This window comes from Diaporthe citri, assembly GCF_014595645.1.
Source record: "Diaporthe citri strain NFHF-8-4 chromosome Unknown scaffold_10, whole genome shotgun sequence".
NCBI lineage: Eukaryota > Fungi > Ascomycota > Sordariomycetes > Diaporthales > Diaporthaceae > Diaporthe > Diaporthe citri.
The window spans coordinates 599,643-625,146 of NW_025064855.1; the positions used below are offsets into that span (position 1 = coordinate 599,643).

General features: G+C 54.5%; 7 protein-coding genes across 7 annotated transcripts; 4 read left to right on the forward strand and 3 right to left on the reverse strand.

Moving 5' to 3' along the window:
- Positions 1-1,411: 1,411 nt before the first annotated feature.
- Positions 1,412-1,809, forward strand: INS49_003391 (uncharacterized protein; the record flags this gene model as incomplete). The annotated part of the gene is made up of 2 exons (XM_043164185.1): positions 1,412-1,639; positions 1,702-1,809. 2 exons carry the CDS (start codon positions 1,412-1,414, stop codon positions 1,807-1,809), a joined length of 336 nt encoding a protein of 111 aa, XP_043018950.1.
- Positions 1,810-9,456: 7,647 nt separating this feature from the next.
- Positions 9,457-10,479, forward strand: INS49_003392 (uncharacterized protein; the record flags this gene model as incomplete). Its single annotated transcript, XM_043164186.1, has 1 exon — positions 9,457-10,479. One exon carries the CDS (start codon positions 9,457-9,459, stop codon positions 10,477-10,479), a length of 1,023 nt encoding a protein of 340 aa, XP_043018951.1.
- A 4,502-nt stretch (positions 10,480-14,981) lies between these two features.
- On the forward strand, positions 14,982-15,504 carry INS49_003393 (uncharacterized protein; the record flags this gene model as incomplete). The annotated part of the gene is made up of 2 exons (XM_043164187.1): positions 14,982-15,334; positions 15,393-15,504. 2 exons carry the CDS (start codon positions 14,982-14,984, stop codon positions 15,502-15,504), a joined length of 465 nt encoding a protein of 154 aa, XP_043018952.1.
- Positions 15,505-15,875: 371 nt separating this feature from the next.
- On the reverse strand, positions 15,876-16,892 carry INS49_003394 (uncharacterized protein; the record flags this gene model as incomplete). Its single annotated transcript, XM_043164188.1, has 3 exons — positions 15,876-16,303; positions 16,358-16,682; positions 16,743-16,892. The coding sequence occupies 3 exons, from the start codon at positions 16,890-16,892 to the stop codon at positions 15,876-15,878; spliced, it is 903 nt and encodes a 300-aa protein (XP_043018953.1).
- A 1,332-nt stretch (positions 16,893-18,224) lies between these two features.
- On the reverse strand, positions 18,225-19,107 carry INS49_003395 (uncharacterized protein; the record flags this gene model as incomplete). Its single annotated transcript, XM_043164189.1, has 3 exons — positions 18,225-18,391; positions 18,456-18,613; positions 18,677-19,107. The coding sequence occupies 3 exons, from the start codon at positions 19,105-19,107 to the stop codon at positions 18,225-18,227; spliced, it is 756 nt and encodes a 251-aa protein (XP_043018954.1).
- A 1,308-nt stretch (positions 19,108-20,415) lies between these two features.
- On the reverse strand, positions 20,416-21,287 carry INS49_003396 (uncharacterized protein; the record flags this gene model as incomplete). Its single annotated transcript, XM_043164190.1, has 3 exons — positions 20,416-20,501; positions 20,702-21,146; positions 21,207-21,287. 3 exons carry the CDS (start codon positions 21,285-21,287, stop codon positions 20,416-20,418), a joined length of 612 nt encoding a protein of 203 aa, XP_043018955.1.
- A 2,035-nt stretch (positions 21,288-23,322) lies between these two features.
- On the forward strand, positions 23,323-24,318 carry INS49_003397 (uncharacterized protein; the record flags this gene model as incomplete). Its single annotated transcript, XM_043164191.1, has 3 exons — positions 23,323-23,790; positions 23,873-24,158; positions 24,209-24,318. 3 exons carry the CDS (start codon positions 23,323-23,325, stop codon positions 24,316-24,318), a joined length of 864 nt encoding a protein of 287 aa, XP_043018956.1.
- Between the last annotated feature and the right edge of the window lie 1,186 nt (positions 24,319-25,504).

Sequence of the window (25,504 nt, forward strand, 5' to 3'; positions counted from 1 at the left end):
ATACGTAAAGAAGAAGAGCAACAGACTCGAATGAAAATGAGTGTGACACCGTTATCGAACAACATGAACTGCCGCTCTGGGCCCCTTCTTGTAATACCCTCACGCATATGCTCGCCGCGACATAGGCCACCCCGGACCTACGCAAGCTCCCCGAGTAAAGCAGACAGCTTCGGAACGGCAGGCCGGACAAGGATCGATCGGGAGGCATAAGGGGCATGTACAGTCTCCTCTATAACCCATGCGAAAAGCAAAGCCCACTGCACCTGCAGGACTGCCTGCCACTCTTCCGCCCGAAACAAAACACCAGACCACATCATCCGATGATACAACTCCAACTGCATAATTCCGGCAAGGTTTAGAATGCGCTTTGGGAGGAGGGGAAACCGCCGACTGGATAGAGTGGGGCATAGACTTTCTCGCCCGCTGCAGGTACGCTCGCCCATCCGACTCGGGTTGGGGGGCTCGTCTCCCTTCCACTTCGTCCGCCTCTTTCCCCCCACGCCGGGCCGTCGAGAGAGCCGAAAGCTTCGATGTTGCGGTTACAATTGCTTCCTCTTTGGCTTAATTTTCTTCTTCCTTCATGGCCGCTTGCCGATGGCATGTGCATGTTTCACTCAAATTGCGGGCTGGCGGGGAGGCTGTTCGCTCTCGTAGAAAGTCCCGCAGAAGGTTTGCGAGCAGTCGCTGTGCCGCCATCATCATTATTTGATGGGAATATGAGAAGAGGTCTACAGATGGCCGGCCAACAGAATTCCACAATGTCACTTGGCTGTGTGGTGCTGTGCTGACATCGGAGTGTTCTCTTGAGCTTTGGGCTTAACTGACTACTGCTTTCTACACTGCGACAAAGCCAGACTGTGACGCTCACTGATTGATGATCTCGCAGAGATTCAACCACGGCGTGATTGAAATTTGGCAGGAGCAGAAACAACAATGTCCGCGATCGCAGAAACCGTCCACGTTCGGCACCTACGCTCGGGAGCAATTATCTCGTCATCGCAACGGCCAGATAAACTCTCGGGGTCTTACTTGGCAAACCACGTGCCTGAAGGCGCGAGACAGCCCACGGAACGAGAGGGATTTTCTCCCGGCTTCAATGGACTGGTCTAGCCCTTGACGATCACTACTCGATCACCACTTGGTCTCGAGCAGAATACCGTAAGGTTAGCGCATCGAGAAGTCTATCAGGAGCATGTTGAGAGTGGAAACCACTTGGCGGATGGCCGGCAAGCATGGGCAGCAGCAGTGTGGGAAGACATGTTCGCACATGCAGTCTCTCTGCCTCGTCCGCCCTTCCAAGAAACCCAATTACCTAGCGCTTCCCAGCGCTGGGGGCCCCGTTTCGGACCGCTCGGCCTAGCAGGGCACTTGCCTGCTGGGCTGCAGGGCGCGCAGAGAATGGATGCGGACAATGCGTCGCACCGGGTCGATCACTGCTCGATCCCTGGGCCGGCAGATCTTCGACCCTGGCGCGACCGCTGGGGTTACCTGGGGCATCATGCAGCCTCACTTTGGGTTTAGCGGGCATGCGGCAGCCCAGAACCCGCCTCCCGACGGGCTGCAGGGCTGCTTGCTCGGCCTGCTGTTCCCTTGGGCCCCACCGCAGCAGGGCAAACAGGGTGCAAGCTGTGGGTGGCTGGTGAGCAAGGTTGACCGGCGACGCAGAGGGGAGCGCTTTTTTGGCGAATTGACTCTGTCCAGGTGTCAAAGTTCTCGCCGGGAAGAGCTCCAATTGACCAGTTCATCAAGCTGCGACGAAACATGTTTGTGCAGGCGACAGGTCCTTATGGCAAGACCATCGACGCGTAGCTTGACCGCAGGCGACGCTCCTGGCCATGGCATCATGCAAGCCGAATCGTGTCGCTTGATGATTCGAGACCGCAAAGGCTCGAGGCAGCATTGCTCCCTGCCTCAAGCTCGCGCACCACCGCGTTCTGGGTTTGTCCGAATACCGGGCTCGGCCCAGAGAAAACCTTGATCGGTACCTGAGACTCAGGGTTGTATCCATCGGCTTTTGTTTGGAGCTGAGCGTCGATGAGCGCAAAGCAAAGATTGGGTTGTCCTGTTTCGCTGCGAGGGGGTGGGGCTGTCACCGTGGTGTTCCGAAGTCAATTGAACAGCGATCAGGCGATGGCACCACACTTTGAGCCCTGAATGTTACCGCGTTATATTGCTTCTACGATTGGGATGAACTTTAGGTGCCGCGTGGCGGGGCGTGGATTTCCCGCAGCAGGTGGCCTCCTTCCCAGGGACAATCTTGTCACATGCTTGTTGGCAATCGAGCGATGAGGCTGCAGCGATCTTTGTTGCGGCTGCAGCCGTTCAGTTGCTCAGCTGTGAACCAACGCAGCACAGCGATGTGAAACGCACGCCTGATGAACTGGTCCTTGTCAAGCCAGCCAGGCCCAACGCTGGCCGGTGGACGGCCAGATCCGGCGGCCGGTACCAACTTGGAGCTGTGGTACTCTGGACGAATTGGCCAATTGGTGGAGAGAATTGAGAGGCGCTGACCCGTGGCGGAACACAATGTAGCCCTTGACGCAAACACAAAGCCCAATTGAGAGTGTCCGGCGTGCTTGTGCCGTGGATGGTGGTGGGTGACGAATGTTGGACCCAAGACGTGGCTGCTCAAATCATTGGGACGGTCAGGACGGATCGTGACTGTGGAATGAGGAGCGAGGATTGCAGCAGCATGGCGCCTTGCACTGCAGCTGGCCCGGACTAAGGATCGTGGAGGATCTCGAACTGTTGGCGGCGTCGAGCGTGTTGGCTGCAGGCAGGCCGCAGCGATTTCCAAATTTGGAGGCTGAGATACTGCAGCAGCATGGCAAGCATGGGCAGTGAGATCCATCCCTCCCTTTCCGCATCCATCGCCCTGCATCGTGAGACGGCCGGCCAGCTGTGAGACCCGAGCTGCTGCGCTGCAATGCTGCACTTTGCTGCAGCGGGATGATGGCGCAGCAGCCGAGACAGAACAGAACAGGAGATGCGACAGGTCTTTGGGGGGGGGGGGTTGCCCGATCAGTCAGTCTGCCCATTCGCCCACCCTCAAGCAGGCTGCATTGATGACCTGCGATTGCCCGCCAGAGGCTGGAGGGTAGGGCCAGCGGGTGGCGAGGCGGCACCGATATTTTGCAGTCGCATCAAGCGCCCCGCATTATTGCATTGAATCGCACGCGCCCGGCCGCCCGCCCTGCCTGTGCACATTGCGACACAATTGGACATCGAAACCATGATATGTGATACTAGAGTGATGAAGTGGCTGATGCGCCGTCTGTCGGTCGGGGAGATTGGATGAAGAGAGGCATTGGATCTCAATTGCCAGGCAGTCTACAGTAGAGTCTAGACCGGATTTCCTTCTCGGGCAGTCAGACTGTGATTCAACCCACCTTCCTTCCTCAATGAGGGTCAGGCTGGCGGCAGAGAGAGGGCAGTAGCGGGTCGATCAATATGGCCGACCCCTCCTTCCAACCGCACCCGAAAGGAGGGGTGATAAGATAAGCCCAATTGGCATGGTCTGAGTACGGGCTACCTGCCTGCCTGGACAATATGCAATGAACAATCGCATTGGCATGATGTTGGCATTGGCAATTACATTGACCTTGACAATGAGTGATAGATTGACCTTGTTAAGTGGCTGGGCGGTCTGGGGGGACACGGAGGCTATCGCGGGATGGGAAACGGTGCAATTGATGTCCAGGCGCGCTTACTGCCAAATACCAAGACCTAGACCCCCAAGATCTACATTATATTGCGAGACATTGAGGGCCATGTGAAGGTGGATCCGCCCACCACTAGATAACGGCGGCCCAGGTGTCGTGACTGTCGCTTGTCTCGGACAGGACATCACGAGAATCAATTGATGCCGCCGTGGTTGCGGCAGATGACGGGATGATATCAGATCAGCGGAGATAAGATGCCATCTAGCTAGTAAGATGGTCTAAGTACTGCGACTTTGCGACTTTGCGACATAGATGACCTCGCGGCCTCTGAGGCCATCATCGCAGGTGCCCGCTAGCACGCATGCTCATTGATATCCCACACGTTTGGGGAGGGATCACCGGATGAGGCCCTAGTGTGGGAGACTGGGTCATGTGGCTGCTGGGGCACGTCGCGATGGGGGTGTGTGGCGATTTTGGCGACAGTGCCGCCCTCTTCCCAGACGGCTAGCGCTGTCGCGATTGCCATTGGCGTATTGGGTAAGTGTGTTCGTGATCTGAGGGGCCTCATGAGTCGTGAATGTGTGGGAGTGTGGGATGGTTTATTGCTTCTTCGGTTACCTGCTTGATCGGGCTCTTGGTGTGTGTGTATGTGTGTGTCACCAAGCACACTTGAGCCACAACCGAGTAGGCAGGATGAGACTTCGTCTTGCGTGGACTAACCTCGGCGTCTTCGGAACAGGCTGCGTTACTTGTGAAGCTTGTGCGTGCAATAGCGGAAGGGTGACGACGAGTGAGGCGAAGGGGGGTAGGGTGTCGCGTTACACCTCGCCAGCCTAAACTGCACATAGCATCGTGCCATTAGAGCGAAGCGAAAGCCTGGACGACTGACTGATTGACTGGCAGACTGCTCACCCGCGAATCCGCTCTGAGCAGGCTGCTTGGATCGTGGTACATGTGTGTGGCTGATGAGGCGTCCTAGGCAGAAGGTATTTACGCGTAACACTCGGAGGCTACCTTCAATCGCGAACTGGGGCCCTGGATCCTGGGGATGTAATTGGGCGCAATGATTCATCAATGGCACATTGAGTTGACTCAACAACGAGTCCATCTAGCTGCTATAGTAATACAAACCACTGGTCGGTCAGTAGATTGCACCGTTTTTGTCGCCCCCGGGAGTCCCAGGTCGCCACGGCCATTGCTCCGGCTCTCTGGCAACGGCGGTGGCGCGAATGTGCCTGGACCAATCTAGGTTGGTAGCTTGGTGGGCTGGTGCGCAGTCTGTTGTACTGGCAGCCAGGCCGGACAGAGTTCAGGCGGTCCTTGAACCCAAAGTGGTCTGCCCTGATTGTTATTATTCATGCGTCGCAATTGACGCGATGGCATTGGGTCAGCAGCCTGGCCTGTTACAAAGATGGCTGACAAAAACACCCGAACGCCCTTGCGCGGCGTAGACTACTCGTTGCATCTCGGGCGCCGTGGGCGATGGACAGATTAAAGTCCGTGTCTTGGAGAGGGCCAGGCAACTGAATTGCTGCCATGAGCCCTTCTCTCCGTGCGATATTGGGCCGACGGCATTGGCGCGAGCCCAATGGAGCCGGACTAAGGACTTAGTCGGCGATAATCTGGGAATGATGGCATTGCTGACGGCAGCACTTAGGAGCTGATGATGATGGGGAAGAACAGCAGCGAGAATGGGCAAGAGTGGGCATTAATGGATTGGGCAATGGGCAGTGGGCATTGGGCGGAGGGGGGAAGCAGGGCAGAGGCACAGGTAGAGACAGATGGAATGGGAGAGAATCCATCAGGCTGGATTGGATTTGTGATGCAGGCTGGCCATGGCTTGATAGGGACACCCCCTCCCAAGTGCCGTCTCCTGTTCTGGACCCGCTGGCATCACGTACCCGCCGACTGTGACATGTCAGACGGTACATGGTCGTGACTTTTTGTCACTGCCGTTCACAAGGCCGTGACTTTCCCTCTCTGTCCGTGTGGCCTGTCTCTTCCTTTCCCTTCCTCCCGCGTGGGCGTGCGAGGATTATGAAGGTGCATTATCAATCATTATCGATTAGACCGGGTATCGATAACGTCAACTCGACCAAACCGGCCCTGGGCTCAACCGAGTGTTGCTGCCGTTTCAATCAGGCGGGGCTCCTGCGAAACGACAGGCCCCTGTTGCTCCGTTTCCCCAAGCATGTTCCTGCTCCCGTTCCCGCCCCCTGCTTGCTCATTCTCTCTGGTCGTCGCGGCCATGCAGGTGCCATGCTATCTATGTGCATTGGGTCCTTCTCTCCCGCAACGAACCTCGTCTACCCCTTGTCTGTGCCTCGTCAATTGATTTCTCAACAACTGGCCCCCCAAGCCTGATCTTCGACTCTCCGGCCGGTATGACTCACACCCATCGTAGTCTGCTATAGCTGAGTTCCCACCACCACCCACCACCACCGCTATTATGGCAACAGCAGCAGGCGACAGTCCCCATCGAAGCAGCCACCTAATGCTCCACGTCAGCCCTAGCCATCGGCCAATTCCCTCGTCCCGACGGCTCGATGTTTCTTGTTTGCGCGAAAGTCAAGCAACCTCCAAAGGTGGCAATGCAAACCTTCCCTAGCAGACCCGGGCGGACCTGGCTGCATGGCTGAAGGGGCCTGAGGACCTGCGACACGGACACACACAGCACCAGCTCACGGGCCACAGCCATTGGGGGAACCTGTTTCGAAGCCTGCCAGGGGCACCGCATCACTGAGCGTGGGCTGCTCTACAGGGCCCGGGCGGCCTAGACCTGCTATATTGTTGTACCGTCTCCACCGTGGGACACACTCAATTGCTCCCGCATCATCGCATTTACGCCCTCGAGCCCCGAGCTCATCCTTGGGCCCCGTTCATGCCTTGGAAATTGCAGGCCACCTGGCACCAATTGGCTTTCGGGAGTCTCGCATAAACCACGCTCTTGTTGGTCAACCAGGTGAGTTCGTTGCTTGGATGCCAGAGCTGTCACTGAGGTCGCTGTGCGAGTGAGGTCATGTCTTGAGCTAAACCCCTGCGTGGCAGAGATCTCGTCTTCGCCCGCCTCCTGAAGCTCATGGAGCCTGGGCCCTTGGCCATCGAAGAGGCAGTGGGGTGAAAGATGGGTTATTCCCGCTTTACCTTGCCCTGCCCATGCCCCGACAGCACCATCAGGCTCCCAGTCTCCCAAGTCGGACCACCGATCAGATTGTACCTCTCTGCAAGCACCGGCCATCATGCCAGCCTCGAGCTGATGTCCGACCCATCCCAGGATCGAACTGGTGCGTGATGCTCCGAGGACGTGAGCCTCTCTGATATGCTACCCGGTATGGCCTACTCAGAAGTAGCAGTCCGGCCCAAGAGCCATCACAACTGGTCGTGGTACAATCACGATGCACCACACACCTTGGCCCCTTCGGATGTTGCCATGAATGCGCTTCAACCTGGCGCACTGCCTTGGACCAGCTCCAAGTAGAGCCACCCCGTCGTCCCCCTCATTCTCGTGTTTCCCATTGTGCCTGGCAAAGTACGCTGCCTGCTGGACTGCGTCCTCACCTGGATAGTCCGCGTCATCCGCTTCAGACATCTGCCTAGAATTCCGTCTGTTTCTTCTCACGCTCCGTCATGACCAATCCGCACCAATGCGACCAAACGTGTCATGGAATCGTGGCCATCAGGGCTTGGTTCGCAATCGGTCAAGTTTTGCGCATCGTGCATGTGGAGGGCTGGAAGTACCTACATTGGGCACCCTTTCCTTTACTGCCTGAGCCTCGTCGATTGGGGTGACACCCCTACTTTTCTTTGTCACCGCTGATCCACCGGAAACCCCATCAACTTACAAGGCACTCTGGGGTAGAAGTGAAAAAAAAAAATTACGCCCCAAAACTCGCCAGCCTGGCGTGACCCAAAACGATTTTTGTTGTGTTGCGCCAGTGGTGAAATTGAATGGAATGTTAGCTTCACTGCGCTATCCTCTGCAAGCGCAGTCAGTTCCCGCCATCGCAAGGGAGAGGGGCACTATTCCGCAGCCTTTGGCTCCCTACGTCCCTACCCAGGTACGTGCACCACAAGCAGGAACCGGAAAGCTACCGCGAGCTTGGGTTGTTTCACGCGCAAAGTTTCTTCACTTTTCAGGTACCTGCACCAGCCGCTGCCGTACAATTGGGTACAGGCTCCGCTGCCAGTGGCGGAAACGAGTCAACAGGCGGATGGGCTCAGGCAATTGATTGAATGTTCTGGCCGACTGGTCCCAGCAATTGGGAGGATGCCTGCGAAAAAGCCAAAAGACAGAGGCATAAATCTCATGAGTCCCTTGTGCCTTACGCCACACGCTGTCCACGTCTCCATGACAGACTGTTGGTCACCTTCGTGCTTGTTACGGTGGCACGCATGGTTGGGTACCATTGTGGACACCAGAAACTTGTTCTCGAGGTTCACATGCCTCAGCTCAATTCCACATGGGGGGGGCTGTTGCTCCAGCTATTGTTGCCTGGCCCAGCGGCCATGGACCGTGTTGGGGACTGACCAGTGGGAGCAGATGACCCTGCCTCTGGTCGACTGACACATCCTTGCGACAAGTACACCGCATGTACCGGCGACAAGCGTGGGATGACAGGGATAGCACGATGACACGACGGGGCGTCCCTCTAGCGGCCAGAGTGTGACTCTTTGCGACACCCTCCATGACGACCAACCAAGAACAACAGAAGCCGCTGCCGGTGGTTCTGAAGTGAGCCTTTCCTGCAGGCATATGGCAGAATCCGATGTACCTGTACTAGGCCGCGGCCATCGCAATGCTGAATTTAGGTCAACTCACAAGTGTTGGCTTGATTTGACGCCCCCCCCCAAATCCATCTCATTCAGGCCGTCTGCTGCTCCGCCCGGCCAACTCTCCATTTCCATCAACATTCTTCTACTTTCCTCTCTTCGAACACTTTTACTTTGCGATTGATTCTTCTTCGATTACCCATTAGTTTGTCCAGCTGACCAATTCAGTCCTTCCTGCACTAAAAACGCCCACTTTCTGCGAGACACCCAAGCCAATTCGCCACAACCGGACCTGGCGGCGTCTGCCACCACACAGCACACTACAAAACGCTGGCACACCCCCCGGTCTCAGCTTCGCCTGCCTTGGATTGTCTTTCCTTCCTTTGCCAATTCGCAGCACTCAAACCTGCACCATTCAATTCGCCCCGTACCAGTGAGTTATTGCACTGGTTCTGCTGTCGATAATCGCGAGAACGAGCTCAACTGTTTTCGCGGCCACGGAACGGAACCCACAACCTTACCCTGAAATACATCCCACCTTCGCCAAGACCCACGATCAGCGCAACCGCTTGGCTGTCTAACACCACACCCACCACCGACGACCACTTCTTGAACCCTCTCAGCCCAGTCACTCGGCTCGTATCGCGATACCACAGCCTGCGTGAAATCCGGTTTCCCTTTTCACGTGTGAAAACTCTGGTGTCGGATCCAATTTGGACTGCTGCCTGTAACACCTTGCAACCTCGTTCTTGGTTCGATCACGTCGCCAATCCTTAGCTGGCGAGCCACCTCTTCGTGCGAAATGGCAAGTCGTCACCAGTTTGACGAGGTTTCTACGCCAAACCACCAAGGTGCATCGAGGAATCCCGACGAACCCATTGCAGGCCAGGGTCCATCTGTTCCTCTGGCATCTTCCAAAATGCAACCCAAGAACCCACTGGCAATCAGCAGCATGATATCTCCTCCAGAGCAGGCGCCTCTCGACAGCTTTCGGCAGGTGTCAGAGCACTTCCAGCCTTTCAACATGCAGCCGCCGACAAAACCGAAGCAAGCCAACCCACAGCAACCTCCCTCGCCCCCGATTTCGCCATGGACCAAGGCGGACAACCACGTCAACGCCACATCGAGCGCTTCGGGTGTCAGAGACCCCATACTCTACCCTGAGGCACCCGCAAGTCCTTCTTCGCCCCTCTTCGACGAACGAAAACTCAGTCCCGCTGAAGTGCACAACGCCGTGTTTGAGCACATCGCCGCAAGGAGAGCCGCGTCCCTCCCTCACCATGTTGCGCCTCCGAAACCGCAGGACTACGAGGACTTTCTGTGTTTCACGGAGAACGTGTTTCCGCTATACCAGCGAAACCCTCGTGCCTGGCTGAGAAGAAACCGCGAGCAATTGCGTGAAGATGCTAGAGCTCGTGCCCGCCGTGGTTCTGGATATGCGAAACAGGCACACCCAATCACCGTCAAGCCTCTGATGGCGCGTCCTTCAAATACTATCATTGCGAAGACGACCGCCCCCAAGCATACGTCTCCCCAGAGAAACACCTCCAAGGTCACCAAGCCATCGGCAGGACCCAGACCAGTTCGCGCCCAGACAGTCAAAGCAGCCCGACGTATTAGTTCCACGCCTGAGCCCCGCAGCCGTCTGGTTCCTCCCAACCGCGAGGACAAGGATTTCAATTCCATCCCAGACTTCTGCCCGCCCCTCAGTTCTCTGCCCGACAAGTCAAACCTCATGAGAGTCGATTGGAAGGGCGCTCCCTTGGACCTGAGCAAGGACCCGCACAAGCATCTCCTTCATCCAGATGAGCTTCAGCTGGCGGCCGGCCTAAGGTTGGATTGTGCAACCTACCTCACCAGCAAGCGCCGCATCTTCGAGGCCCGTCTGGACTACTACCACAAGGGCAAGGAGTTTCGCAAGACCCATGCCCAGCAGGCCTGCAAGATTGACGTCAACAAGGCCTCCAAATTGCACACAGCATACGAGAGAGCTGGCTGGCTTGACAAGAGGTGGATGCAGGACCTGCCTGTTCCTACTCCCCGCTAAACGACTTCACTACCACGAGTTGCAATGTACAACCGGGCGTGTGACTTCCTTGCCTTCGCGCCTACGGTTGCTGGCCTGGCTCCTCTCATCCTGCTCTGGTGGGATCTCTCCCACTTTCCTTGGCCCGAGGCATAGACCTTGGCGACAATTTCCTTTGTTGGTTCGCTCATCTGCAATATCATTTGGTAGAGGACCGTGAGTCCGGCGCTTGCAGTTTTGTCTGGGTTTTTTTTGGCGACACAACTTTGTCAGCATGCAATGCGGTCCTGCTCTGTTGAGGCCCCCATACACGCGATATACACAACACGGCACACGAGACAACTACACAAGATACCCGGAGTACGAGACCATAACACGCCGACGTCACAACACATCACAAACAACGCAGCAAGATCACAACATCTTGATCGAGTTTCAACTCACTACCCCTCTCCACGTTTTCTCGGATCTCCACTTTGCATATTTTCACGGTCACGGGCAATTCCCCTGTTGGTTACGGTCATGGTTTACGCAAGGTGTTCTGCTTTTTGGTTTACGGTTGATCCTGGGTCCCAACGCCTGCGCGGACCGCTCAGGACGTGCCCGCTCGCTTCATCAGATTGGACTTTGCATATGACGGCGGCGTTCTCCGACTGCTTTGGTAACCCACTTCAGCTGTCTCTATGGTTTTCCTTTTTCTTTTCAGCTGTGGTTCACGGCAGGGAGTCCTTACAGAGAGTGTTTACACAGAGAAATTGATGGAACTGTATGGACACCCACCATCAAGAATACTGTCATCGTCATGTTATACCCCCCATATACCCCCTTGAGTTTGATTACAACTTCACTTCAAGCCACGGAGGATCAGACGAACGTCGATCCTAGGCCTTCAATTTTTTTTGAACACTTCTTTTTCCCTTTGTCCAGCAACCAGTCGACTTTGCTCATAGACGGATGTCGTTTGGTGATGACGATCGCGGCGGTATCATGCTTCTCATGAAGAGAGCACGATAATCCCATCTCTGCAGCGAGCTGAGCTGAGCTGAGCTGGCAATATGCGTGATGGGATTGGTACACACACAAGGGTTTTTCGGACTTGGCCTTCCGCTACGAAGGAGAGCGCAAGATTGACAATGGATCTGGCGGAATCCTGCTGGCAAGCGATAGTGTGCAAGGACCTAGCTATACAGCGCCTCAGTTCATAGCTACTTCTAGAAGCGGAAACCGAGAAATGGAGAGTTCGAAAACCCAACGCTTGTTACTTTGTGGTGGAATGTGCGTGGCCGTGACTTGGATGAACAAACTTGAAATTTGCATGCGTACGCGGGTGGTTCTGCCCCAGTGATGCTTGTGATACCAGGAATCCAGGCGTCCGGTCGTCAGAATCAGCCCTATGACCTGTCAAAACAGGTCCCTTGCGGATTCTGGAAGGCAGATAGATGATCGGCCCCCCTTCCCCGCGTGTCCCCAGGAACCCGCAGCGGGATGTAATCTCGCTAGTCCTTTCACCTGTAGTTTAAATTTTTCAGGTGCTATTATTACTACCACCCATCTATTTCCCGTTCTAGCCCCCGCCGCCGGCCCCCCCGGTTGGTTTCCTCCCCGACGCACACCTAGCCTCATCTGGGTTTCGTCTTGCTTCTCCCCCTGGAGCAAAACCACTACCACCAACCACCCGGCATGTCTTTAGTAGTGCGAGGGTGGAGGGTGCGCTGGGGCCCCGGGGAAGGCGGAGATTATGGGCCGCGCGGAACGAACCCTCCCTCGCCGGCCTGTTTCTTTTCCTTTCCGGTGTGGGAATTTATTTTCTTCTATCCTGGGACTTTGAGTCCTTTTGCATTTGACCAGGGGTACCTTCTACGCGTGTATCAGTCTCGTCCCCGGATTCAGCTGGTATGCTTTTGGATGATCTTGCAGACATGCAGCTCACTGTGATTGAAACCATGCATGTTGCGCATCTTCGTCATGGGGAGAGCGGGAGAGTTCCGGATGTTGGCTCTCTTTGTGCGGGCCCCCCCAGCCCCCCAAATCCCGGTGGCGTGAGGGAGCCAGTTTCGTCACCGCGTATGTACGGCTGTGTGCGCACACGAAAACCTACCTTTCCGTGTCCATCGAGGCAAAACTTTTTGCGTGAATCAAACAAATCTTAGTCGGCTTCCGGCCTTCAGTTTCATGCCATTTTGGATGATCCCGGAAGCTCGCGCGGGAGCACTGCCGCACCGCCCACCGGTGGCGGCACCCGCGCCGCGCGGCAAGCAGCCCACTCTCATCGGGGGCGGAGCTGCCGTCCCTGAATGGCGACTTTTCCCCGGCCCCACTTGGGGATGGTCCAACTCGCGTGCTGCGCCTGGTCATAAGCCCGCCACGCGAAGCCAGCCAATGGGTTGGGGCTGGGTCGTCGACGCGTTTCCTGGGGATGTTGAACTATGACGAGGAGGAAGAGGGCGAAAGACTTGGACAGGATCCTGGCAGCAAATACTCGCGTGTGTCATTCTGGGGCCGTTCTAGATCGCGTCTTGGTTGCGGGCGCGCGGACGGTCTGGGCTTGTTGGGTTTGCTGGGCTGACGAGTTTTTGGCAGGAACGCTTTGGCTTGAATCAAGATTTTGCTGGAGGGGTGGATTGCTTTTTGTGGTGTGCTATGTGGTGCGTCGTCGTCACCCAGCCGGCACGATTACCCGTCTTTACGTGGGTGGCACAGAGTTGCGAGATTCTCGTGGCAGTGCCGACTTTTTGAAGGGGATTCCGTGCTGTCTCCGGAGGTCATCCCATGCTGTCGAAAGCCGAGTAATGTCTCCTCGCCATCACGCTACCCCAGGTTAGTCCTCCTGTGCCAAGCATGATCCCTTCGAGGGTCCTGGGGCCCCGACCGGCCAAACCGATTTCACCTGGCCAGGTCCCAGACATAACCACAGGCATTGTGTAGGCGGTTGGCAGCGTAATAAGGGTCTCAAACTCTAATTCGTACCGGACGGTAGGTGCCGAGCAGGCGGGCTCCTGGGCGGACGGCCTCAACTAGCCGGCCAAGCCTCACTGGCACGGGGCAAGGCTCGGCGCCCTGGGCCATTCGCCGCCATGACGGATGCCGGGCCCGCGTGACGTAGGGGTAGCCTCCGAACTCTGGTGCGCGGCTGAGGCTTGGGTAAGGCTATGGGAGTTCTGTCTGCGTTCGAGGTGTATATAAAGAGTCGTGATTTCCTCATACTTTAGAGAAAGTGGAAGAAAACCATTGCTCTCTGACATCCAGCCTCTCGTTCAAGAAACTTGAGACACAAAACGATATCATAACACACTGTCACTTCAATATCACGAAATTCGAAATTCGACATCATCTATCACTGTGATCAACAAGTCACACCGAACGAGTGCTATAAAAGAGGTTGGTCCGCCCAGTAATTAATTTACCGTCTAGTACCATCCGCTAACAACCGACTAGCCAGGTCTTCACACAAAGTACAATACGAGAGCAAACTCATCAAGACATCTCAACCACTCGCACAAGCCAGAATGTGTTTCGGACTTGGACGATCCTCCCGCCGCCGCCCGGCCTACTACGGCCCACGCCCAGTATTTGTCGAGAAGAGGCACTACTATGGAGGACGTGGGGGACACTGCGGGCCACCACGGGGGTATGGCCACGGGCGGCCCATGGCGGGCGGTGGTGGATTTGGCATGGGACGGAGGAGGTGCTAGTGTGTTGGCGCGTTGACTATAACATGTTCGAAGAGCGATAAATTTGCATTGCGCACTTATTCCGGATTCTTTTTCCTGGCCTTCTGAATTCCTCTGTTTCACTTGTGTTAATGACATACCATACCGCACCTGTTGAATTGATACAATTGAGCATGGGAGAGTTGACGGTCCTTCCGCATTTTTCTCTCTTCTCTACAGACGTACAATATTGACGTGCCCACCCCCTTTATCAAACTTAACAACCACCCGATGTGATTATTGCCTGGGATCGTGACTTTGGATACAAGTGTATAGAACAGTCGCATTCAACACATTGGCCGTGTATGACTTGACATAGGATTGCCTACCACATCACGTGGGACGTCGCTTGTGTAGATCATTTGAAGAGCCTGGAAACCCAGTTCACATTCTATTCAGCTAAGTAACATGGGCGCAGGCCCCTCGAGAGGTTGCTACTAGTAGCACTGCGCCGGATCGCACGTCCAGGCAAGTTCTCATGCTTGAAGGGAGACGGACTGCGACCCGACGCTGGATCCGACACTCGTGTGGGATGGAAAAAAGCCCCTAGTAGCGAGCCACCTTACCGTCGCTAGCATGACCCAAAATCCTTCGGCGATTGAACCTCAGTCGATAGCTCCATTTTGGCGTACGCCGAGGACACACTGGGCAAGGGCAACTTTGGCGTATAAAGCACCAAGTCTCGTTCTATACCTAACAGCAAAAATTTACTCACACTGCAACTTCTAACACAATTCATCTAAAGCACAAAACACCATTCTCAATTCTCTCTACAAAAGCGCAAGGAAATCCACCCCACAAGACAACACCAACATGAATCTCCTGTCGGCTCTGGCCTGCCTTCTCGCCAGCTCGGCATGCGCCGCAGCCTCGCCCCCCGCGGGCGTCAACGACAAGGATTGTCGTGCGGTCCACAACGTCACCAAGAGCGACGTCGACAGGTTCCTGGGCTTCCAATTTGACCTGCCTACCCTGTGTGGGGTCACAGACCTGCCCGAGGAGGCGATCGTCGACCTGCAGCTCTGTCACAAGCGCGGGCCCGCCGGCGGCGGCACCCGCGGGCCGGCCTTCGAGTTCAGCTCAGAAAGCTCGGCCGCGATGCGGAGGATGAGCTACGGAGGAGGTGGCCCATCCGCGCACGGCCGAGGGACACGCCAGACGAAAACGTCGACCCGGCCCGGCCTGAAAGTGAGCTGTAGTCCTTACTGAGCACACCTCTCCCAGAGCGCTCGAATCGCCCGGAGACTTCGATGGCACTGATTACGAGTTCGAAAACTGGATGCTGGTTGACGCAGATGGCCTTTGTGGAGTTGGCTTTTGGGTCTTCAAGTCGTGATGTTTTCTCGGGGGTGGTTGAGCTGATTGGGATGAACGGGGAGGCCGAATTGGTTCTTATTTTGCCAGCGTGTTCCCAGAGTACATGGAAGAACGGAGGCAGAGTCTCAAGCCGTCAGGTTGAGCCTTGTTAGAAGGGTATAGGAAAGGAAAGGCCATTCGCTGGGGCTCGGATAAGTTGACTCGAGTAGTGTGGTATTCCACCGCAAAATGAGAATTTGAAATTAACTAAGTAGGCAACCACCTAGTTGCCTCAACGATTCTAGACTATGAAGGTTGTGGTGATGTTCATCCACGAGCTCAGTAATGGTCCGCTTTTGTGCCCAGTGACCAGGTCATACCTTGCCTCCAAAATCCCATCCGACTCTCCTCTCACAGTCCCGCGGCAATCGTGTAACCACCATCGACAGCAAAGTTCTGGCCGTTCAGGTACTGGTTCGTCACGGCGAACAGCACCGCCTGCGCCATGTCGACGTCGCGACCAGGCCGGTTGGCGGGGAACTTGCCGTCGTACTTCTCCTTGGGGATGTGGCTCTTCTGGTACTCGTCGGACTCGCCGGCCGTCATCTCGGAGGGGAACACGCCCGGGGCGAGGCTGTTGATGCGGACCTTGTGGCCGTTGGAAGTTACCTCGGAGGCGAGCATGCGCGTGAGGTGGATGGCGGCGCCCTTGGAGGCATTGTAGGAGAAGTGATGCTGCGCTTTTTGGATCATGCCCGAGATGGAAGTGATATTCAGGATGGTGCCTGACCAGCCCTCGTGGAGGTCTGAGGACTTTTCCAAAAGGGGAAGGAAGGCAGCTATGGTTCGGGGTCAGTGATTGTGAACTGGAGGAGTGATGGGAGGTCGCTTACCAGATGTGAAGTAGACGGCAGCGACATTCGTGCTATAGACACCGGTCCAGTCCTGGAAGTCGACGCCTTCGGCGTCAAACAGGTTCTTCTTCAGCTGCGTCGTGTCATCGGTCTCCGTGGTGACGGTATTGCTGCTGATGCCGGCGTTGTTGACCAGGATACACAGGCACTTCTCGCGGGACTCAACCTCCTTCACCAGCTTGGTGATGTGGTCCTTGCTCGTGACGTCGAAACCACTCAGTGGTATGATGTCGCCCTCGATGCCCTTGCCGTACGTCTCCTTGACCTTGTTGAGCTTCTCTCCACTACGACCTGTGATGTAGACCTGTGCAATGTCAGTCTCCGACCGAGTTGCCGTTTGAGGCGTCTTGCGTCAGTCACTGACCTTTGCGCCGTTGACTGCCAGGGCCTGCGTGATCATTAGACCGATACCGCTGCCACCTCCAGTGACGAGGGCGACGCGACCCTTCAGGTTGAACAGGCTGTTGCGGTTGAAGTCGCCATGGCTGGCAGCTGCGACGCTTTGGGTTGCCATTCCGGATGTTTGTGTCGTGGGTATCAAGGGAATGGTGCGATGAAGACGGAAGTTGTTGCTGTGCAGGTTGTTTGATGGAGTGTGAGATTGTGTTCTTGGGAATGGCGTAGCAGAGGTCAAGAAGCGCGATGGTGCCTGAGACAGTACAGTAATAAACGGTCTAGCCCTGCGGAGGGGCAGGCGTGCAGTCGATGAGGTAGTTGAGGGAATCATGACGTTGAGCATGCACCAGAACAAACACAGAAGGAGAACTCGATTTTCTACATACGTGCTACTGTAACTCGAAATACAAATGCAGGGACCAATGCCATTCAAAAGAAATATGAAAAGCTACCTTGTGCAGGTGCATTGTACGTCGCCCAAAATGGCGGATGAACGGTGATGACGAAGGGTCGTCAAAAGGTGAAGTGCCAATGACGAAATCAAACAGCACTCGGCCGAGACCCACAGGAGGAAAAGCTCCGGTTGCTCAAGATCAGCCACGCCGCTCATCACTGAGACCGTAAACCCAAAAGTGATCTGAGAGTCCTCAGATTCCTGTTCTTTTTGTACTTGCTTCAATGGACATCAAAATTCTCATGTTCAAAGGTTCAGCCAGATGATCGATCGTCAATGCAGTTTCTGTGATAGGCGTGCTAATAGCCGTGGAGGTTCACGCAATTGCTTCACCCTGTCACCAGAGAAAAGGATTTCAAGCTGATTGATCGATCTAAAAATAAACGCACCGTGGTACTCTCTCTGAAACGGCCGTCAGTTGAGATGTTTTTGCAATGCCTGATTCACACATTCTTCGGGATCGCACGTCTATGATTGTTGTGTAACATGAAATTGTACCATCATGGCCTTGGGAATATTACACTAGACGTGCCTATGAGGCGAAGAAAAATTGTTGACCACTGCTACAGCTGCAATTTGTTACTGTATTGAGACTGATCATCAATGGGCAATGGCTGACACGAACTTCTGAAAACAAGGTGGTTAGGGCAAGGTCTTCGTTCGGATCACTTCTAAGCTGTTTACATGTATCAAGATTACAACAGCAGTCACTTGATGATCACAATACTGAATCACGCCTATGCTGTGTGAGAAGGGAGGACAGTATCTAGGTAGAACTTGAAGTGCGAGGGAGGGCTTGGATGCGACTACAAAGGCGAACAGTCGAGCTCTCGAGTTGAGGCACGAACCTGCGCTGGAAGAAGGCGATGTACAAATTATTAGCCTGCACTGATTAAACGTCTTAAGAGCATGTGACGTCTGTTTGCAACACCCAGGCTTCGCATGTGCGTGCAAAAGAACATCGCATGCTTGCGGTCCTTCCCCTGCCTTTGCGTCTCAAAACCCAGCTTTCGATACCACGAAGTCCGCCGCTGTGCCTGCGTCTTGCGCGTAGGTCAGATGCTGGAGGAGTATCAAGTCGCCAAATTGGCAGATGTCATCCCCATTGTGGCAGACTACAAGAACCTTGTCCGGGTCTGCGTTCTCCACGCCTTGACTGCTGTCTGTTTGGAAGTCAGCGGAACTGTGGGTGGGCTCGGCACATTTCAGAACGGCAGTTGGACAAACCTGGATCCCCAAAGATCACAACTGAGCTGACCGCTTTCATTGTATCTGCTGGCAATAGCTTGGCTGCGTTGTGTACGAGCTGCCCACCTTGGGAGTACCCGCTCACCACGATCTTGGAGTTGGGACATGAGCTCAACGCCTTTGTCACAAGCGAGGCCCTATTCACATTAGCTCATCTGGCCCGAGATATGCTTCTCGACTGTACCCGGATGGCAACTTACATCTCTTGACTCCCCTCCGGGTCGCCGCCTTCCAGGTAGTCAGCAACGGTCGCTTCATACTCGACTCCCTGCACCGCCAGCGTGTGCGAGCTGCCCAACGCCTCCTCCAGGGCCTTGAAGAAGGGCGGCCCAACTAGCGCACCGACATTCCCCGGTTCGTCAGTCCCTCTAGCAAAGATCACAAGCACATCACCGCACTTCCCCTCATCGAGGTCTTGCCGCGTCGTCTTGAAACCTTGAGCCAGAGCAAGCGCTTCCTCCGCCGCCACGCTCAGTTTCTGAGCAGCTTCGAGGGTGACATCGAAGGGGAACAACTTGGAAACGAGAGCGAGGATGCTGTTGACGTCGAAGCGGGACTGGAGATCGAAAGGGACTGTGAGTGCTTGCGCGCTCAGAGCGAGAGCGGGAAGCAGGCCGGTGGCGAACTTCATTATGGCGGCGTTGGCAGCGGACCGGCTCCGGCGAGCGTGTCTAACTCTGACACGGAGTCTCGGAGTGCATGACGGAGGCGCGCAGACCTGAAGGACGGAGTGCCATTGTATTTGTATGCTAACCACACCTCATCACACAGGTGAAATTCGCTCTAGTCGGGTCTCCTCTCAGAGACCACGGCCAATTTCAGCGTTGGGCCATTCCCTCCCCTATCGTGCGGGCTGAGCGCAGGAATAGGCCTCCTGAGCGATGCTGTATGGAAAGATCCGTCCAATAATCCCACGAGGGGGCCGCCAATCAGCTTCTTGAAGGGGCAGAAGCTCTTGAATCCCTGGGTCTCCACAAGGGCCTCGACAGGCGCCGCCCGTTGCCAAAGGACGCGGGCCACAGACAAGCTCCACTAAGAATAAACTGACAGGCGGTGCCTACCGCCTGTGATTGGGCGCAGGAGGCCTGCAGTAACTTCCCGTGCCTTCCTGGGGGCTATTTGGCTGCGCTGGGTCCTGACAGGTCATTTGCGGAGGAGAGATCTGCGTTAAATCTAGCATCCCTGTACCGCCCGTTGAAATACTAGGATCAAGGATCACAGCGACCCGGCCAGACCTCGCCATTCGGCACTTGAACGTTGCATACGCAGTGGCACCTTGACTGCAGGACCCGCGCAATACCACCCATCTCATTGCTAGGATCAATGACCTACACTAGGACGGGCTTCACGCATGCTCGTTGCTGATCAGCTCCGAGTCTACCGATGAGCTATTAGGGGTTACGATGGGGGCTGCAAGTGTAGACGGTGATATGTGACTGGCTACTTGACAGGCAGGTGGTCTAAATGGAGGACACTTTGAAAAGCATCCACAGAAGCGCCAGCGTCCAAGGCTTCTTTGGAGATGTGCCTCGGAAATTAGATCTGACAATACCGCACTGTTTCTGGGGACGATAGAGATTAAGTTCCCACTTAGACTCACTACGAGGTCCACCTCGTGGATCACAAAATTACGCGGACCAAGGCCTAGGAAATCAAAGCGCTAGACTATTCCGAGATGATAATCTACTTTCACAGCGGGTTGCAACAAATCAATTTTTTGCTCTAATCGATCTTGATCACAGAGTCATGTCTGTCGACGAATGGCCAATAAGGGTTCATTGCATGTGCGCACAAGGGTAAAGACGGAACAGCTGTTGCTAACACGAGGAGGATTGAGACGGCATCCCACACATGCCGCTGTACTATCAAGACCCCCCAAAAGATCGAAATACTCGAGAACACCCCGGACAATAGATCGCAGCCCTATAAAGCTGTGCACCTAGGCTTTCCGCTTGAAGATGTCTGGCTTGGAGTACAGCTGGTAGTTTTCCAGCACGAACTCTCCGTCCTTGAGCTCGCTGCTCCCTGGGTCTCCGGCCCACGCGAATGTTAGCCCATCGTCGACGGTGCTCCCATCCTTTTCAACATGGATCGAACACGCTGCTGGTTTGTATCGGTGTGTCTCGTACCGCTGGAGCAAACCCAACTGCCGGTCATTCTCGGCTTGCCAATACACGCCCTGGACTGTGTCCCCGGCGTCCCCAGGTACTAGAGTCGGGTAGCACCCCACATCTTCAGTTTGAAACCGTGGATCGAAGCCTTGTGCAGCTCCGGATCAGCCGAGCTTAGTGAGATGACGCGGAGGACATCGGGATCCATGAGGGACCCGTAGAAGAATAGGTTCTTAGGCTTCGATTCCGGATCGGGCTGCCGGTACAGACGCATTGTGGTGTTCATGTGACCAGGGTTGGATTGCGGCACCCCCGTCGTGATCTCGTTCAAAGATTCCACTTCTTCCTTGAAAGCTTCCACTTTCGCCTCAAAGTTTTCCACTTCTTCCTTGAAAGCTTCCATTTCTTCTAGTGTTGGGTACTTCAGCGGGGGAGGTGCCCTATCTGGCTGGTCACGCGGATTATGATCCATTCCTTTGGGCTTTCGGGTTTTCTTCTTCTTCTTCTTCTTCTTCTTCTTTGATGAGTCTTGAGTGAAAGCAACGACGTTCGTGGAGAGCTTGAAGTTCCCTCTAGTGGCAGCTAAGTTCCGAGTCGGGTTGCCTGGTTGTCAATGCACATAGCAATGCACGGCAATGTGCTTTTTGATTCTTTCCAGGAGCAAGGGCTGGGGAGATCTTGTCAACCTGTAGTGGCCCATTTCTTTGCTTCGATGGATGGCATTGGAGATGGACGTTGGCGTACTCTAAATAGTATCCACTTCTCCACGGGTCCATCCGAACTGTTTGCGAATGCCTTTTCATGGCGTTCCAGATGCAAATCAGTCCAGAACCGCGGTTGCCACCAGAGTGGCTATGTTTATCAACGCCAGAAACTTATTGAGGCCGCTCGTCCGACGTGGTCGTTTGATCGAAGCACGGAAGAGGGAAGATCCAGACCAATGGCGCTTTCCAAAGGTTGATAAGGGTGCTCTTGGCTCATGAAACCTGGGAATCCCTGGGTCGCCACATGTGCACAGCAGACTTGGCTCCCCATGGACAATGTGACACCCTGCGGTCTTGGAATATGCACAAAGGCTTTGGGTACCGCCTGATCGCCTCTCAATTAATGTCTAGTTCGATGCCGTCCCGTGGGTGCCCTGGGTTCCACCAGCGCCAAGAAAGGCGTTGCCCAGAAGCGAAGGGCAAGACAGGAAGGAGGAGAGTCCATTGCGTCGGGTCGCAGCTAGTCATAGTGGGGGTGTTTCAAGAACCCCTCTCCAGATCCAATCTGTTATCGTTGTGGAGAATGTCTGTTGGCCGTACAATCAATGCACGGCGGCGTTGGATTGTGAGCAGTTACAATTCCTATCGCTCTGCGGCGCGACGGACGCCGTGAAGATTGAGATGATAACGCATTCAAAGGGTTGTAGCCGGAAAAAGATGGGCACCCCCACTGTTCGTTCGGAAATATTGCTGTTGGGCAAGGGATATGCATCACGCGTAAGCGTTGTTCCGGCTGAATGTGTGCATGCTCCGCATACTTGATTGGTGATAGGTCGCGACAAGACGTGCCGCAAGGATTCTGTGCAACAAATGCAGACCTCCAGATGCATCGCCTCTTTTCTGCTGAATGGCCTTGGCTGCGGCTTGGGCTTCGGTCCTTTTGAGCACCTATTTTCTTGACGGCCCGACGCAAGCCGTGTAATGGCAATTCTCGAAATTTGAGACAATCGGTACGGCTTGAAATCAAGGACGTCGAATGGTGAACTAGAAGCAGGAAACTTTGAAGTGCGTAATTGCTGACGGTCGCGGTGTCGAACCATCGATGCCCTGGCCATTGCTCCACATAACCAACACCCTGGAGATGATGAGGGCGGACATATATCTGCATACGTAATCGAGCCAGACTGGATAAAGAGCGTGATCAATGTTTCCCCTACATAAGCGACAACGGGCAGAGGTGCCATCATCTGTGTTGGATGCTGTGCGAGACATGTGTGCGAGAATACGACCACTTACGTTGGAGCTGACTTGAAGGCTGGAAGAATCTGGTTTTTTGCTTCAGAGACCTATTGAATAGAGGACCCTCTAAGAGCTCAGCACTGAATCGTCATGAGTATTGGATATTTATCACTTTACTGGGAGTAGCTGCAAATAGTTCGAAGAAGAACTCTCCCGGGCGCCTGGAAACAGAATTTGAATTCCAAGGTAAACGTGCTCATTGTTTTTATAGACGTGGCAATCTAAGCCACACTGTCTCGTCGTTGGTGTGATGCAGGACTATCCTAAAATGTCATCTGCGCACTCACTCGGCACCCAGGTAAGCTTGCACGTGCTTACTCCTAATAACTTCTTTGCTCGGCGAAAAGGCAAAGACGGAATTATGTAAGATGAACCTCAGACAAAGTCGGTACGATACTGAGCACGGGCATAGCAGGTACGAAAGAAGACTTAAAGGGTCATTATCACATTGTACGTGCCAGTGAGTATCGTCCTAAGAATGCATGGGTGCCTAACGATGCGTAGCGGCGCTGATCAATTACCTATTCTGATGTTGATTCCACATTTTAACAAATACAGTGGAAGCGGATTACTGTAGCATCACATGAGTGTATAATGCTGACAGCCTATAGCAGTTAAGTTCCCCAGTTGCCCTTCCCCTCACAACAAAGTAGACTCTTGCAAGCAGCTAAACTCTGTTCTATCCCCTTCAATAACCACTCGAAGTTCATCTGAAATAAGGATCCAGTCAGAATGTCAGACACTCAGACCGAAGCTAAAGCTCATCTGAAAGAGCATGGCTGGGCACGAATCCCTTCGGTCCTCAGCAAAGAGGAGGCGGCAGATGCTCTAGACCGGCTTTGGAAAGCCAAGGCCGCCGTGGAAGCAGAGGGCGAGGAGACGTATCTCGAGTTCCTGGACCCGAACCCGAGCAACGTCCGCGTCTTCTACCTGATGGCCGTCGACAAGATCTTCCGCGACCTCATCTCTCACCCCACGGCTATCGAGATGGTGAAGTCGCTCCTTGGCGACGGGTTCATCATCTCCAACTTCACCGCCAACATCGCCCGTCCGGGCTCAAAAAGTATGGCTCTGCACTCGGACCAGAGCATTGTGTTCCCGGATCCGTGGCACGACATATGGGCTTTGAATGTCATCTGGTGCCTGACTGATGTCACCAAGGAGAATGGAGCGACGCTTTACATCCCTGGATCAAACAAGGTGAGACCTCTCGATACAGCCTAGCTGGTGGCTATATTTGTGCAGGTCTGAGAATGGACACGAGTTATCTAACCTACGGTAGTGGGTGACGCGTAAAGAAGTACCTGAAAACGCGCCAGAGCTCCTGGTTCCATTCGAGGGCAAGGCCGGGGACATAATCATGATGGACGGGCGCGTATGGCACACGAGTGGCTCCAACACCACCAAAGACCAAGACCGGGCCTTATTATTTGGGTACTACACCAAGGGGTTCATGCGGCAACAAGTGAACTGGACGGCGAAATTGTCCAAGGACATCCAAGATACGCTCACTCCAGAGCAGAAGCAGTGGCTTGGCCTAGGTGTCGTCGGCAACATTGGGGTCACGGGTGATTTCAGGTACATGTCTGTGCAGTATCCGCAAGCAGAACCAACACAGTAAACATTCTTAAAACTATGGGCCTTGGATTCGACGAGACCGTTGCCACATTCTTTGGCCGCCCCGTCCGCCCCGGTGTTACGAAAGGCTCATACTACCAGATCGACTAGTTGAGCACCACTGGCTTTGGGCCACACCCCCAGAAGCTGTCATTTCATGCCAGTACCATAAACCGTATGCAGATTCATGATTGAGGTTGACGGTTCCATTTTTGTTTTTGCTTGATCACTGCTTCCCTCCTGCCCTTCTCTAATATGGTTGATGGGTTCATGGAGTTGGAAGGCGATGATGGCCGTCGGATGTTGGAAGAACATCGTCACTCAATCCAGGTCTTGGTATCCAGTAGCCATGTTGAGTCAGTAATTATGCGTAGCTGCTGGTCGACAGAATACATACGCGGCCTGCTTCTAGCGATGAATTCCATGTATTTGCTCTTTCAGTATCCGACTGGCTGTAAGCCTCGTGTAAATTTTCTTCATTTTGTGGTTCAACCTCCTGGAATGATTGTCAATTTGTTCCTCCTTGACGTCCACTCTGAAACTATTCATTGGCTCGAATGAGCGTGCACACATCGTCAGATATCTTAAGCATGATCACGCCACTGGTGAGAGCTGCGGTGAAAACAAATATGGGCATGTCTTTCCACAAATCACTGAAAACGCATTCGCCCCATCCAAGCTGTGGCGCCGCCCACTTCGGTTGCTACGGGCGGTGCAACCGTGGTGCACGGCAGTGGAGGCCGTGTCGCACTTACGGGTAGTAATAGGTCAGACAGGCGGGCCGACGGACCCGGTAAATTCAGTGTTTTAGATTTGCCCAGAACTTCGCTTACGGAGACTGGTCCTTTTTCGGTCGCTTGCGCAGCGAACTCCTCCGAAACAACGATATTTGTCCTTGAACAACACGCAAATAATGCACCATGTGACTTCGGGGAGCTCTATGAATTGGCCGTGCGTGGTTTCCTGCCAAGTGAGTCTCGATTGCGTTCAGGTGAGTACGCCTTGCATCAACGCTGGCACAGCTCACGATCTGTGCTACAACTATGGAAAATACCGCGACAAAATCCAACGAGGCGACCTAGGGAGCTGAAGGATACTTTCATGTGGACCAATCCTGAACTTGAAATGTGAATGGCGTCGGCATTCGGGCTATGGGGAAAGAGAGCATCTAGACTAGAAAAGAGGGAAAGAATTACTCCAGGCACCTCTGCAAAGCTCGCGTTGTAGCAGTGCACTTCCTCTTTAAGCCCTGCGGAGAATGGACAGCCGAAGCTAAGCACGGGTCTCTCCGAATCCT